Below are 15,381 nucleotides of genomic sequence, written 5' to 3' on the forward strand. Positions count from 1 at the left end.
ATGGCCTCCTGCAGGATGCCTTGCCTTTTTTTAAAAAATAAATTTATTTATTTAATTTATTTATTTTTGGTTGTGTTGGGTCTTTGTTGCTGTGTGTGGGCTTTCTCTAGCTGCAAGTGGGGGCTACTCTTTGTTGCGGTGTGCGAGCTTCTCACTGTGGTGGCTTCTCTTGTTGCAGAGCATGGGCTCTAGGTGCACAGGCTTCAGGAGTTGTGGCTCGCGGGCTCTAGAGCGCAGGCTCAGTAGTTGTGGCACATGGGCTTAGTTGCTCCGCAGCAACTAAGTGGGATCTTCCTGGACCAGGGCTTGAACCCGTGTCCCCTACATTGGCAGGCGGATTCTTAACCACTGCACCACCAGGGAAGCCCAGGATCCCTTACTTTGAGGTAGACCAACTAGTTATTAAAAGCCTGGTCGGGAGGCTTCCCTGGTGGCGCAGTGGTTGAGAGTCCACCTGCCGATGCAGGGGACATGGGTTCGTGCCCCGGTCCGGGAAGATCCCACATGCCGCGGAGCGGCTAGGCCCGTGAGCCATGGCCGCTGAGCCTGCGTGTCCAGAGCCTGTGCTCCGCAACGGGAGAGGCCACAACAGTGAGAGGCCCGCGTACCGCGCAAATAAAAAAAAAAAAAAAAAAAGCCTGGTCGGCAAGGGTTGTTTAGCAATCTGCCAGCCAAATGGAAGTGATGGATGAATGATTTCCCCAATTTTGCCTAAGCCAGCATGTCCCAGTTCCACCTGAGCTCACGCAGTCCCCTTGTGGTCACGGAAGGATCACATCCACCAGCTCTCAAGTTCTAACCACCCTGGTCCTGAATTCCCCTGCTGACCAGGCACATTCCCAGGCCTCTGCCCATGCTGGTCCTGCTGCTACAGGGCTCTTGCCCAGATACCCAAGGGTTCATTCCCCCATTTCCTCAGGCCTTTGCTCAAATGTCACCTTCTCAGTGAGGTCTTCCCTGAGTACCCAATTTAAAACTGGAATCCCTCCCCCAGCCCAGCACTCCCTATAGCATTCTCTGCATTAATTTATCCATAGCACTTTTCACTAGCTAATATACTATTTTCCTTATCTGGTTAACTGCCTATCTTGCCAAACTAGAATACAAGCTCCATGAAGGCAGAGATTTTCTCATGTGTTTTGTTCATTCGTCCCCTACAGTTAGAACAGTAACTGGCATACAGAAAGTACTCGGTATAAATGTGTTAAATGAATGGATGGATGGATGACCACTGCGCCGATACCAGTGACACCAAAGGTCAGTGCGTGTTGAAGGTTTCCCAGTGCCAAGGCAGACCCAGACATAGAATCCCTTTCCCCAAAGCAAAGGCAGCAGCCATACTAACCTGCCGTATTCCTTATGCAGAGTGACCAGAAAAGCACAGAGCTCGCTAGCATGACAGCCTGGGAGGCCAGTTACAATGCTGATAATTACCTACATGAAAGAAAAGCCATGTGGGTTTGTGATTCAACTGGGAGGCAGCATTGTGTAAGAGGTTAAAAGAACTGACTTCTTGAGCCAGGTTCTATGGGTTTGAACCTCAGCACCAGCACTCACTAGCTATGTGACCTTGGGCTCACAACAGAATCTACCTTGCAGGGTGGATGTAATGATTAGCTGAGTTAATATATGTAAACAAAATGCGTGCAACAGTGTCTGGCACATAGCAAACACCATATACAACAATGTAGCGTTACTATAATAATTTCCACGGAGCAGGCTGTGACTAGATCAGTCTATGTGTGGAACAGATAACTAGTGAGAGCCTGCTGTATAGCACAGGGAACTCTACTCAACGCTCTGTGGTGACCTAGATGGGAGGGAAATCCAGAAGTGAGGGGATATGTGCATAAATATGGCTGATTAACTTCGCTGTACAGCAGAAACTAGCACAACATTGTGAAGCAGCTATACCCAATAAGCTAAAAAAACAAAAAAAGTATAATGGAAAATACTGGGCAGAAAGGTGGTTTGGGACAAAAATGCCACAGGCTAAATTGGTGTCGTAAACTCAGCGAAGGAGGGGAGTGGCCTGTGCCTTCCAAGCCACAGGGCCTGAGCTAAGGAAACAAACTGGGTGGAGGAAGCACTTCTCAATCTTGATGGGGAGAAGAGGTGCCAGGCTGCACTTTCCTAATCTTGGCACACGACCACATGAAAACAGGGCCCTCTGCAGGCAGACATTCCAAAGCAACTCAAGAAATTCACCAACAAAGAAGGGGTCAAGCAGAGGAAGAAAGGAACCATGCATTTGCTGAAGGATAACGATGTCAGTGACATAGCATGGCAAGGGCTTCTTTAAGTATGTTTTATTGCACAATACACAAGACTCACTGGGACAGGTCTGGAGTGAAGTTCAACTTGGTGGCACTCATCACTTGAGCTAGTCCCATCAGCACAGAGATGGCTATGGATGCCTCTTTTATGGGAAACAGTTCTCCCTCCTCCCCTCTGACCAGACCCTTAGTCTGTATCCCTTTCTGTGCCTGTGGGCAGTACTCCATGTAACTTTCTGTTTATACTCTTCCCATCCAAATTTCTCCATCTTGGTTCCCATTCCTCAGCACCCACGCCTCAGCCTCTCAAATCCCAGCAAACATGCTCACAGCCAGATACCTTCTTACTTTAAGGCCAGTCCTGTAGCACTTTGTTATATGAAATATCAATACATATATTAAAAAAATATGTAAAATATAACATTTTCATTTTTAAACTCTTGCTTAAGGGAAAAATAAGGCTTCTGACTGCTTAATGCTTCTATTTCCTTTTGCAGCTGAGTGTCTTCTAGATTTGCACAGAAATAAATGCCCTCTTTGAGCATATTATGACATATGGTTCCAAAGAAATGGTGGGAGGAGTCAAGAGGAGAGGCGTGTGAAGCAGGAGCAGATTAAAATCCACTCTTGGGAAGACAGTGTTTATAAAGTGTCACCTTATCCTGGTGGTGCTAGCAAGGTCTCGCTAACACTTCCCCTTACGAAGCTCAATATGTCAGGTAAGTCCTTGCAACCAGAAAGAGCTGATGGCATGAGAGTACTGAGCAGGAGTTTGGAAGACCTGGAGGAGCAAGGGGAAGGCACAGCAATATGCCAGGGTTTCATCATTGTTATGGGGCTCAGCTGGGGTTAATGTAGATGCCTGTACACAGTCATTATATAGAGCAGGTTTCATGTGTATCATTACATCAGTATCCAGGGAGGTGGAGAGTCTTATAAAAGGGACCCTGCCTGAGCTCCTTTTGTTAACTGACACTGAAGATTAAGGGCAGGCTATCAGGATTATCTTCCCATGAATTCCCAGCTTATTTGGTGAGCTGCTGTACCTTGTCATTTTCTACTGTGTGAGTAGGGTTGATTTCAGCTTGCTGCAGCAGGACAGGGAGATGGGTCCTCATCATGGGTTCCCGACTAACGCTGCTGACGGCAAAATGCTGGAGAAACCTAGAAAAAGAAAGACAATGCTATTATGTTACCATCACCAGCCTTGCCTGAATGTGCCCATTCACATGATAAACTTATTTAATTGCTGAAAAGAAACCTTAGTGAATATCTCTAGAGAATAAAATTGTATATGGTGTGTCACTACTACTTTTTATAATTATTCTTAAGAAGCTATAAAGAAAGAAAATGGAGCTTAGAAAGCACCAACTCTGAGGTTTCTGACATTTCAAAAGTCAGAAACAGAAAAACAGAGCTCACCCATCCAGCTCTGGGAGTTTGGCTGAGAGTAGCTTTAGAGGACTCCGTTTCTCCCCAGCAGAATGGCTCAGGACACTGAAGAGCTTCTGTGCACTGGAGTGTCTGGAATATCAAAGGCTCACAGATTAGAATTCCATCTCTCTACAGCAAACATACTTTACATAACTTGTTCTGATATTTTCAAGCCAAAGTCCTGTGACAGAGTCAATACTTCTAAAACAAGCATCTCACTGACTTAAGCAAAATTCGGCATTAATGCAAGATGACTGGTTTGCCCACATAGGAAGCCTGGCCTAAAACCTTTGGTAATACTACAGGTGTCTGATTCTTGGTGGATTTCATCTCTCTTGACTTTTGTTCCCCAAGGGCACTGGCTACCTGCAAGTTGGCAGCACTGGAATGATTGTGTCGGCCCTTTCAGAAGCCAGGACCCCTGTGTTACATAACACAAGTCATCCTGCAGAGAGAGCAGACACACACAGCCTAGGGAAGCAAGCATAAACACTGAAGGCAGCCACTTACAATCTCTTTTGTTCCACAGATAATCCATCTTCCTGGATCACTTTTAAAGACAGCCCTGAGTTAGCCTGCTGTTGCCAGGGGGAGAAGACCTAAACAAAACAGAATTTGAGCAAAGAACACTTTAAACCCAACAACAGGATATGGAACCCACATGGGGATTTGATGGCTGTTGAAAATCTAGACTGTCAGTACAGAGAAAAACCATCATAACAAACAAGTTTGTTCCAAAATTAGAGGCCTGAAGCAATTCTGTTCTGTATTTTTAAAAACTAGAATTTCTTTCTGGGTTCTTCTCCCAGGGATTCTGCTCCTTAAGAGGCCAGGAAGCACAGAGGAAGGTATCAGGTAATACTGTTCTGGCAGCAGGGGCATGTCTTCCCTGGTGATAGGGACAGACAGAAGGAGTTCAAGCAACTCCTGCCTAGAGGCAGAGGAATAGCTGAAGAGAATCTCTAGGTTCCTAGACTGAAAGGACAAGCACAAGGAGGTAGAAGGACCAGCTGGCAGTAAGATGGAGACACAGACACGTCCTAAAAGCTGCTCTGCAGCCAAGGCCAGTTCTTGCCTCCTCCCTGTTCTACAAATCTATCCTGAGGGAGTGACTGTCCTCTCAAAAGCTGTTGCATCACACCTTTCCAAGCATTTCCACCAGAATAAGACTGGCCATTTGTATGACTCTGGCTACTGCTTGGTCTCTAAGTAGGCTGTATAATTCTTGGTGAGCTCCCTCACTCGTGCAATCTGTGCTGAAAGCCTATGGTGTGCAGCCTGCCAGGTGGAACCACTTGCAAGGGCAGGGCCTATGAACCATGGGGAGGGAGAGTTTGGGGTGGGGTAGAGAGCTCTGACCCAGTAGGTAGGGCCTAACAACTCAATAAAGTAGCTAAAAGGAAAATGAGTCTAATTATGACTTATAAGGGACAAAGAATATTTTTCTTAGAAGTTAGAAAGCCTTTTGTTCAGTTCCTTTAGGTTCTCACCTTTCAATGGCAAGAGTCTATTCCAGGACCCAAAAAGATCAGAAGCAGCCACCCTCACACCAGCCCTCCCAACTCTCCCTCTCAGCACCTCACTGTTAGCCCTGAAACATTGCCTTAGCAACTAAATTGCTAGGAAAAAGGGTAGTAATTGTTTTGCTGAATAATGATTGATGTTACCTCTGAGTAAAATGTTTGGTATATCTTGGATTTGGGGAAAAGGGCAATCATCAGAAAATTGTTTGATCCACGGAAATGAACTGGAAGATGGGGAAGCAATGAACTTTTGAAGTCTATCAGAAGGGCAGCAACAATACTGGTGGAATCCTAAAGAGAAAAAGAGGGAGCATCACTGAGAAAAGCCATATGCATGATACAAGCCCTCACATCTACTGTCAGAACACATATGGTGAATGTCAGTCCAGTTATTTTCACATTACGTGGTTTACTGGGATTCAGTTATAGATGTGCTTACCCACACCCAGTTTTAGGAGATATAGGAAGTACAGGGTCTTTTCTCCTAAACTGAAAATATCATCTCTTCCTAGGATATTAATCCCTTATCGGATAAATGATTTGCAAATATTTTCTCCCATTCTGTGGGCTGCATTTCACATTCTTAATAGAGTCTTTTGATGCAGAGAAGTTTTAAAATTTGATGAAGTCCAACTTACATATTTTTTTCTTTTGTTGTCTGTGCTTTTGGTGTCAAATCCAAGAAACTGCTGCCTAATCCAAGGTCACGAGGATTTACTCCTATGTTTTCTTCTAAGAATTTAATAGTTTTTGTTCCCACATTTAGGCTTATACTCCATTTTGAGGTTTTTTTTGTATACAGTGTAAGGTAAGAGTCTAACTTCATTCTTTTGCATGTGGATATCCAGTTTTTCCAGCACTGTTTGTTGAAAAGACTGTCCTCTTCTCATTGAATGATCCTGGCACCCTTGTTGAAAATCATTTGACCATATAAGCAAGACTTTCTTTTTGGGCTCTCTATTCTGCTCCATTGGTCTACATATCTAATCTTACACCAATATCACACTGTTACAATTATTGTAGCTCTGTAGCTAGTTTTGAAATTAGGAAGTGTGAGTCCTCCAACTTTCTTCTTTTTCAAGATCATTTTGGCTATTTTGGCAAGGGAGTCCCTTGAGATTCCATATGAATTTCAGGATGGGTTTTTTCATTTCTGCAAAAAACGCCATTGGGGTTTTAACAGGAATTGCCCTGAATCTATTGATTGCTTTGGGTAGTACTATCATCTTATTTTAATATTAAGTTTTCCAGCCCATGAACGTGGGATGTCTTACCATTTATTTAGGTCTTCTTTAATTTCTTTCAGCAATGTTTTGTGGATTTTGGTGTTTTAAGTCTTTCAACTCCTTGGTTAAATTTATTGGAATTGTTTCCTTTAAGAACCGTTTCGGATTATTCACAGTTTGGGTACAGAAATGCAACTGTTCTTTTATCTGTTTATTTCATATTCTGCAACATTGGTGAATTCATTTGTTAATTCTAACAGTTTGTGTGTGTGTGTGTGTGTAATCTTTAGGAATTTCTACATATAAATCATGTCATCCATGAACAGAGCTACTTTTACTTCTTTCTTTCCAATTTAAATGCCTTTTATTTCTTTTGCTCGCCTAATTGCTCTGGCTAGGACTTCCAATACTATGTTGAATAGACGTGGCAAAAGCAAGTATTTTCGTCTTGCTCCTGATCTTAGAGGAAAAGGTTTTTTTATAAAGTTAGTTTATATATACTTTAAAATTTTTATTTATTGATTTTTGGCTGTGGGCTTCTCTAGTTGCAGCACATGGGCTTAGTTGTGTTATGTGGGATTTTAGTTCCCCAACCAGGGACCAAACCTGGGCCTGCTGCATTGGGAGCATGGGGTCTTAACCACTGGACGGCCAGGGAAGTCCCTTTTTTTTTTTTTTTAATAATTTAAGATTTCATTATGAAAGTCGTATGTTCATTAAATAAAAATTTGAGAAAAATATAAAAATAGAATAGAGAATAAAGGTTAAAAAAATTAATCCAAGGTCCCATCACCCAACTCCAACTACAGCTAACATTTTAGTACTTTTCCTTCTAGTCTGTTCTTCCTATTTATTCATCGACTTCCCTTTTTTATGTACTGGGAAATCATATTCACTTTTACAGTTTCATATCTTGCTTTTAAAACTTAATCTACCATTCGCATCTACCATGTTGTTGTAAACTATCTGTAAACATTTTCAAAGGCTGCATCTGACTCCCCTCTTAGCCCACCACTATGACTGGACATTCATATTATCAATTCCACTTCACCTTTTGTTTACTTCACTGTACCTTTTATCTACTCTTTACTAATTTACTAATTTACATTAGTGGTAATTTACATTAGTGGTAGCATGCATCTGATGTGCTTCCACGTATCTGTTAACTAACCTCACGTCCTCTGAACATCCATGACCTGGCACTCAGTGTTTTCATGTTGATAAAGTTAGAGCTCTTCATAGAAAAGAAACAGCAACTCATTTTTTTTTAATCACCAAAAACAGTTTTCCTGGTTTGTGTTTTTGTCTTTTAATTCCCCTTTTGAATACTTTTTAGAGTTTTAAATTATTAGTGTGATAAATTTTATGCTACATCCATACAGTGGAATACTACTCATCAATAAAGCAATAAAAAGGAAAAACTATTGATACACACAACAACATGGATGACCTAAAAATCATGTTGAGTGAAAAATGCCAGGCTCAAAAGGGTACAGAATGTATGATGTCCATTTATATAACATTTTAGAAAATGCAAACTAACCTACAGTGACAGAAAGCTAGTAAGTGGTTGCCTAAAGCCAGAAGCTGGGGGAAAAGATGATCTGCAAAAAGGTATTAGAAAACTTTTGGGGGGTGACAAAAATCTGTATCTTGACTGTGCTGGTGGTTTCATGAATACATACATCTGTCAAAACTTTAAACAGATAGTGTTAACTGTATGTATGTATGTATTTATAATATATTTTATTCAATCGAACATATCCAAAATATTTTAAATGTAATCAATATAAAAATATTATGAGATATTTTACATGCTTTTTTTTAGGTATAGCTGATGTACAATATTATATAAATTTCAGGTGTACAACATAGTGATTCACAATTTTTAAGGGTTATATTCTATTTATAGTTATTATAAAATATTGGCTATATTCCCTGTGTTGTACAATAAGTCCTTGTAGCCAGTTAATTGCACTTAGAGTATATTTCAATAAATTATCAGCAAAAAGTTAAAAAATCCTTAAGTGGTCAAATCTGACAAACTGTTTCTTTAGAATTTCTTGTATCATTTCTAAGCTTAGATTAGAAAGTCTTCCTGTCCCTAAAGATTTAATAAATATTCATTTTTATATTCTCCTTAACTGGACTTATTGTGGTGATCATTTAATAATATATATGTCTAAGACAGTAGATCTTAAAAGTTCTCATCAGAATCTGAAAAAGAATGGATATATGTAAATGTATAACTGAATCGCTTTGCTGTACACCTGAAACTAATACACTGTAAATCAACTACACCCCAATATAAAATAAAAATTAAATTTAAAAAAGTTCTCATAAGAAAAATAATTTGTAACTACACCCTTCTTTCTACTTATGAAATTTTAAAATATTTAATTTTCTCAGAAGTTTATTTTCATTTTTGATATGAGTTAAAAATCCATCCCCATCCACCCCAAAATTAGGTAACTTATCATTCCAGCCCTTAAGTTTCACCCTTTCCTTCCTGATGTTGGAAGACTCTTTAACCTAATTAATATCAAATATCAAAGCTTTCACCTAATATAGCCATCTAACCTGTCTGGTTGGTCTGCCTGCATTTTTGAACAGCCTTTAAGGAACCAGGTTCTATGTGGAAGAAAGACATAACTCTTTCTGACTTGCTCACATAATTCATTTTCAGAGCTATCTGACCAAACCACTTTACCTGGTCTCTGTCCCGGCTCCCAAACAAGCTGGTTTTGAGGCTGAGACCACACAGGGTGGAGGGCCTGCCCTCTGCTCTGGTGTCACACTGTGATGAGCTGTGCCCTGGCCAAAGGGTACAGGCTAGGGGAAACTCATAGCTACACCTATGGCTCACAAAAGCCTCTCCATGACTTTCCTGCCTGCCTGCCTCAAGGGCAGCGCTGGTTCCTAACATCCTGCCCTGTGGTGGTAGAGGGAAGACAGGGAGTTATTTGATTTTCCCTCAGAAGTGTGAGTATCTTTCTGAACATCAAAACCATGGACTGTAAAACACCTACCCCATCATAAAACAAAACGGAATTCATGTGATCCTTGGAAATGATGATATTTCCGTGATGACGGTCAGAAAACAGAAGTCCACCAGAGAAGAAATGTACTTTCCCTGGAAGGAAAAGAGATCTGGTAAGAGCTGGAGGGCTGGATTCTGGGGGCCAGTATCACAGCGTTCTTCCTGCAGGTTCCAGGCCAAGACAGAGTGGTAACTAGAGACCATCTGAAGTGCTTAAGTTAAACGATCTTTATGCTGAGAACTGTGCTCTGAGAAAGCCAATGTACCCTCCTAGGGCCTCAGAGAGAAATGAGGCATCAGATACAGTCTTTGCATAAGAATTAGAAAAAGCAACAAGTGAGTAAGTTATCAGCTGATGGAGAGAGGCAAAATTCACATTCACTTATGGGTGTCTTCCAGGGAAATACACTAGAAAAGACTTTGGGTATATCTGCTCCATTACTGAGTTTACAGATGCTCCTTTCTACTATTTTGGCAGAAGGTGGCTCAGCTCTGGAATGACCACATCTCTCACATAAGGCCCAAGAAAGAGCACTAGGGCATCAGCTGTTGAAAGAATGGTGAAGGGTGCTTAAGAGCCCCTTGCCAGGAAAGGAACATGTGAGTTAGGCAATAAGTGAATTCTACAGACACTGGAGACTGCTGTTCTGTAGTTCCCAAAAGCAAGATGGGTGGGACATGGACACTGAGTGTGGGTTCCTTAGAATAAGGATTCAGGTTTAAGGAGAGATGCTTGTTTCCTGGGTGGCCAAGGTTACACAGCAGCTCAGTATGGGCCCTAGGGAGTAGATCATAGAAATGATGGACACTAAGGTGACAAGGGTTAAGGCTGGGCCTGGGCTTGCTTTGGAGACCCAAATGAAGCACCCAGGGCACCCATAAGACCCGTAGGTGAAGCTGCTCTCTGGAATGGTCCAAGCTGGATCCTTCCTATTCCTGTAATAGCCTTTCTTTCCATGTTTTCACAAACAGAGAAGAGATAGAGTATTTCTTAGAGCTCAAGGCACAGGCTTGGGGAAAACCGCCAATATCTTATTGCTGAGGCAGAGGACATGAGACCAAGAAGAGGGACTGATTCCTTGAGCTGTAGTTCTAAAAAGGCAGCCCCAAAGCTGTGTAAGTTGTAATGACAAGAAGAGCAAAGGCCAAGTTTTGAAGGTTTCCTGAAAAGGTGGGGTTTCAGGAGGCAGAGAGGGGCCTAGAGAGTATGTGTGCTTGTGTGTGTGCATGTTAATGGGGGGTGGGGAGAAGTGGGGGAGGTGGAGGCAGTTTTTAGGTACTAGAGGACGGTTTGAAGCCTGAATCTCAACAAATGAACAAGACAACCAGTCAGCGGGAACTAATGCCAACCTTACCAGCCAGCCCAGTTCAAGGCACTCAATGGTTCAAGTCCTGTAAGTCTCCTACCCTCTAACAAGTAAAACCTAGCCTCACCTACACACAGTCTTGCCCTATGGCCCTCTTGAGTGGAGGTTCCTCATGCCCCAGCCTCATCCTGCACCCATGCCAAGGTTCATCACTGCTGTTCCCAGACCATTCCCTCCCAAAATGGCACAATATTTTCATTCCCTCAGAGACTCATGCCCCTCCTTTCCTTCACTGCTCACATCTACTGCCCTCCTAATTATGCTACAACACTTCAAACAGCTTCTGAATGTGTTCACAGTCTTCTCTTCCAAAGCCGACACTCCCATTCCCTCTGAGAGATCAGGGGGTGGGCCATGCCACGCTCTGGCCTTGCTGCTCCTCAATGCCAGTTCCATACCAGTAAAGCAGCACCCAGAATGTCTTAACTTCTGAAATCTTCAGCTCCAGAACCTACTCTCTGACTACAAAATGCCATCATACTTTTAACTATCTCACTCCCCAAACCTCATCCCGTGATGTCACTGAGACTTTGAAGCCTTCAGTTCCCCCATTTTTCCCTTATTGCTCAGAAATTTCTGACTTTCCTCTCATCCACATTCAGGGCCAATCCCCAGGGACAAGACAAACTTTTGATCTCTGTTTTGTCAGGGAAAGGGATGGGAACAGATTTTATTTAGTATTTACTAAGCACCAACCATGTCATATACATTATAGTTTTCCATCTTTGCAACAACTGTAAGAGTTAGTATTATTTTTAGAGGACTGATGGGAAATTCAAGCTTAGAGAGATCTTCCCAAAAGTCATAGAACTGCTTGATAGTGGAGCCAAGTACAGAACACAGGTTTGTCTGATGCCAGGGCACTGTACCATGCTAGCCACTTCAATTCTCTTTTTCCCTTTACTTCTGCTCTACCCACAGCCCATTTGTGGCTAATATGATGAGGTACCTTCTCTGCTTGCTCAACCTCAACAAGCCCTCAGTGCTGCCTGGTAGTCCCACCACTGCCATCTCCTTCCATCAACTCCTCCAGGGCCCAACCAAAGCCCTTAACACGCTCCTAACACCACAACTTCTTAAACTCCAGCCACAAGATGACTCTACCTACTGTTAAAGAGGAAAGAGGGGTCAACAGGTGTAATCAGGTAGAAACTGCTCCCCTACCTACTGCTTAGTATCTGGACCCTTCCATGTCCTGGGCTCACCGTCCACCTGTATACCTCTAACATGAAGCTTCTCAGGAACAAGTACCACTCAAAGGCCTCCTGGACAAACCTCAGAATCACTCCAAAGCTTCCAGAAAACAGCACATATCTGAGAGTTGGTACATTCCAAGTAGTCACTGGGAAGATGGGAAAAGAAGTGGATCAGGGTGGTCATCTCCAGCACTTCTTCTCCCCCTAGATTCTAAAGCCTCAAAACAAAATGGAAAAGAGGCGGAGAGAAATTCACAAGGCAGTGCTGGAAAAGTACTCACTATGGGGCCTGGCCCAGGGCAAGAGCTGATTTTAGTACTGGTGCAGACTGTTCTGTGTTGCAACTACCCTTTGCTCTGGGAATAGTAACTCTGTTATTATTCTCAGGGCACACATGAGATAACTGAAGTCTCTCACTGGGTGGTCCAATGCCAGTGCCCCAGTCTCTTAGATCCTAATCCATTTGAAGTAGTAACACTTCCAGTATCTGTTCTGGACTTGTGACTGTCAAACTGTTATCTGATAGGACATGCCTTTGCAAGGGCTTCTCAGTGACTGGGGGAGCCAATTCCTGATGAGATCTCCCTGGCTCCTTAACCAATCCCTGGTGCCTTGCTTAATGGGCTCTTTCATTCCTTCTCCATTCTGTGAGTCTGAAAACCCAAGGTAAGAGGAAGTTCCCCCTCAGTACCCAAGAAGTAGCAGGGGACTACAGCAGGGCTGTCTTTGACTGACCTCTACATCCCCGGACATCTAACAGGAATGAGCCCTCAGGGCAAAATAAGACACCAAATGTTAATGAAGAATTTGGCTTTTCCTCCTTCAGACAACTGGCTGTACAAATAAAAACCCCTGGACTTCCCTGGTGGCGCAGTGGTTAAGAATTCGCCTGCCAATGTAAGGGACACGGGTTCGAGCTCTGGTCCAGGAAGATCCCATATGCTGCGGAGCAACTAAGCCCGTGCGCCACAACTACTGAGCCTGCACTTTAGAGCCCTTGAGCCACAGCTACTGAGCCCGCGTGCCTAGAGCCCATGCTCCGCAACAAGAGAAGCCACCGCAATGAGAAGCACGTGCACCACAACGAAGACTAGCCCCCACTCGCCACAACTAGAGAAAACCCTCATGCAGCAAAGACCCAACACAGCCAAAAATAAATTAATTAATTAATTAAAAAATAAATAAATAAAATAAAAATCCTCCAATGGTCCAGCCTGTGTAAAGAGGGAATATTATCACTGCTGGGAAAATATTATGATGCAATGGCTGGGTAATTTTCCTTCTGTGTGTGTGACAGTATGTGAAGTATACACATATGATTTAAAGAAAAAAACCTGGGCTTCCCTGGTGGCGCAGTGGTTGAGTCTGCCTGCCGATGCAGGGGACGCGGCTTTGTGCCCCGGTCCGGGAAGATCCCACATGCCGCAGAGCGGCTAGGCCTGTGAGCCATGGCCACTAAGCCTGCGCGTCCGGAGCCTGTGCTCCGCAACGGGAGAGGCCACAACAGTGAGAGGCCCGCGTACCAAAAAAAAAAAGGAAGAAAAAAAACCTAAACAACAACAAACCCTGATGCCTGTATATGCACCACTCAGCTTAAGAAATCAAGTATTCCTAGTGCCTTTGAAGCCTCCTCAATGTCCTTCCTCAAAGGCCCTCTCTCTTCCACCCAGAGGGAACCAACATCCCAAATTTTATGTAGCTTTACCATACTTCAATGTATCTATAAACTATATATGATTTAGTCTTGTCTCTTTTACTTTCATACAAATGGAATCTTAATACATGTGTTATTTTGTGACTTGCTTACTTGTTTCAGCATCCTGTTCCTGAGAGTCATCCACGCTGTAGGTAACACGCAACTGTGGGTAATATGTATGTTGTAGGTATATGCTATATAATTCATTCATGCTCAGTGCTGCAGAGAAATTTCTCTTTTAAAGTGTCCCTCAACAGTTTCATATCAGCACAAGGGAACACATGAGAGGGTGTAGAATGAAGCAGATGGCCACTGCCTGGGCCTTCCCATCACAGGAAGGTGAAACTCAGTTTGGTCACCAGAGTTCTCAGACTTTATGTGTCAATGGTACCAGCATCTCTGCTCCTCATTGCTAAAAAACCTGTGCCTGATGGAAAAAATACTCTGGAATCTGTAAATTGCTACAGGGATAATGAAGGTGCTGCCCGAGGTCCAACCATTCACTGAGGCTTGTAGGAAATAGTAGATATATGGTCAATTGATATTCAACAAAGGTGCAAAGACAATTCAAAGTAGAAAGGAGAGTCTTTTCAACAAATGGTGCTGGAAAAAATGGATATTCCCATGTAAAACAATGACCATCAATTCATACTTTGCACCAGATATTCTGCCCATTCGCACCAGCCACAGTGGAAAACCTCATACTTCATAGGGATGGCAGGTAGTGTTCTCAGAATGATTTTGCCTCACTACCGGGGTAAAATTAGTCCTAAACTAAATGCTGCTCTGCTTCTTGCCTAACAAAGCTTAAAAGACAGGCCCAGATGATAAGAGTAGAAGAGAAATAGAGCAGTTATTATCACTGTATTCCCTATGTTCGCGGCTAGAGGAAAGACTGAACCATGCTAACCTGAGACATGGAAGATGTAAAAAATGTCTAAATTGAACTTCTAGAGATGAAAAATACAACTTCTGAGAAGAAAAAAACACTGAATAAGACTAATGACATGACAACTGTTGAGAGCTTAGCTACTCCGTGGTACTGCTACCTCAGCATCCATCTTGTTTGGCCAAGCGGCCTGCACGGGCCGTAAACTGACACTAGCCCCCTCATGCAAGTGCGTGCCCTAGACAACAGCCTGCAGAGTCACAAGCAAATGTAAGTTCCTGATATGACTTTCCCAGAAGCCCTTGTCATCAACAGTCTCCCCTGCCTCCTTAGTGCCTTCCCCTTGTATGCCCCTTATATAAGACCTCCATGGAGCTTACCAAAATTCCACTCTTTTTGGTTTGAATTGACCAGTTTGGCCTTAGCCAAAAGGCTAAGGAATCCCAAAGCACTCCAACCCACAGACCCTAATAAAGGCAGGTACCCAGGTCCAGCCTGCACCTTGCCTTGACCACCGCCCCCTGCCCCCCACACCTCCATGTAGCCCCTCAAGGCATGCCATTTCAATTTCTTTTGTGGTCTTTTGTTGAACCTGGCTCACCATCCAGCAGCCTGTGTTCCGTTCAACAAATGTTAATTTAACAAACTCATAACAACAATGCAGAACAAAAGATTAGTAAATCAGAATATGTAGAAACTATGCAAAATAAAACATAAAGAGAAAAAAGACTAAA

The 15,381-nt window shown here is 43.0% G+C and overlaps 1 protein-coding gene across 7 annotated transcripts in view; it reads right to left on the reverse strand.

Annotated features, from left to right (window-relative positions):
* CUNH20orf194 (chromosome unknown C20orf194 homolog) overlaps window positions 1-15,381 on the reverse strand; it is a 148,039-nt gene that overhangs the window by 38,981 nt on the left and 93,677 nt on the right. For 6 of the 7 annotated variants that reach the window (XR_003793098.1, XR_003793100.1, XR_003793096.1 and 3 more), the window contains exons 21-26: window positions 9,489-9,592; window positions 5,378-5,524; window positions 4,221-4,309; window positions 3,699-3,800; window positions 3,323-3,440; window positions 1,346-1,434 (exon numbers count right to left, since the gene is read on the reverse strand). Coding sequence is in view for 1 of the 7 variants with exons in the window: in XM_029220249.1 (XP_029076082.1) it covers window positions 1,346-1,434; window positions 3,323-3,440; window positions 3,699-3,800; window positions 4,221-4,309; window positions 5,378-5,524; window positions 9,489-9,592 (649 nt within the window). In the remaining 6 variants the exon portion in view is untranslated. The remainder of the gene's footprint in view (window positions 1-1,345; window positions 1,435-3,322; window positions 3,441-3,698; window positions 3,801-4,220; window positions 4,310-5,377; window positions 5,525-9,488; window positions 9,593-15,381) is intronic. The other variant, XR_003793099.1, reaches the window with a different exon arrangement.

This window comes from Monodon monoceros, unplaced genomic scaffold, assembly GCF_005190385.1.
Source record: "Monodon monoceros isolate NGI ecotype Baffin Bay Population unplaced genomic scaffold, NGI_Narwhal_1 Super_Scaffold_13, whole genome shotgun sequence".
NCBI lineage: Eukaryota > Metazoa > Chordata > Mammalia > Artiodactyla > Monodontidae > Monodon > Monodon monoceros.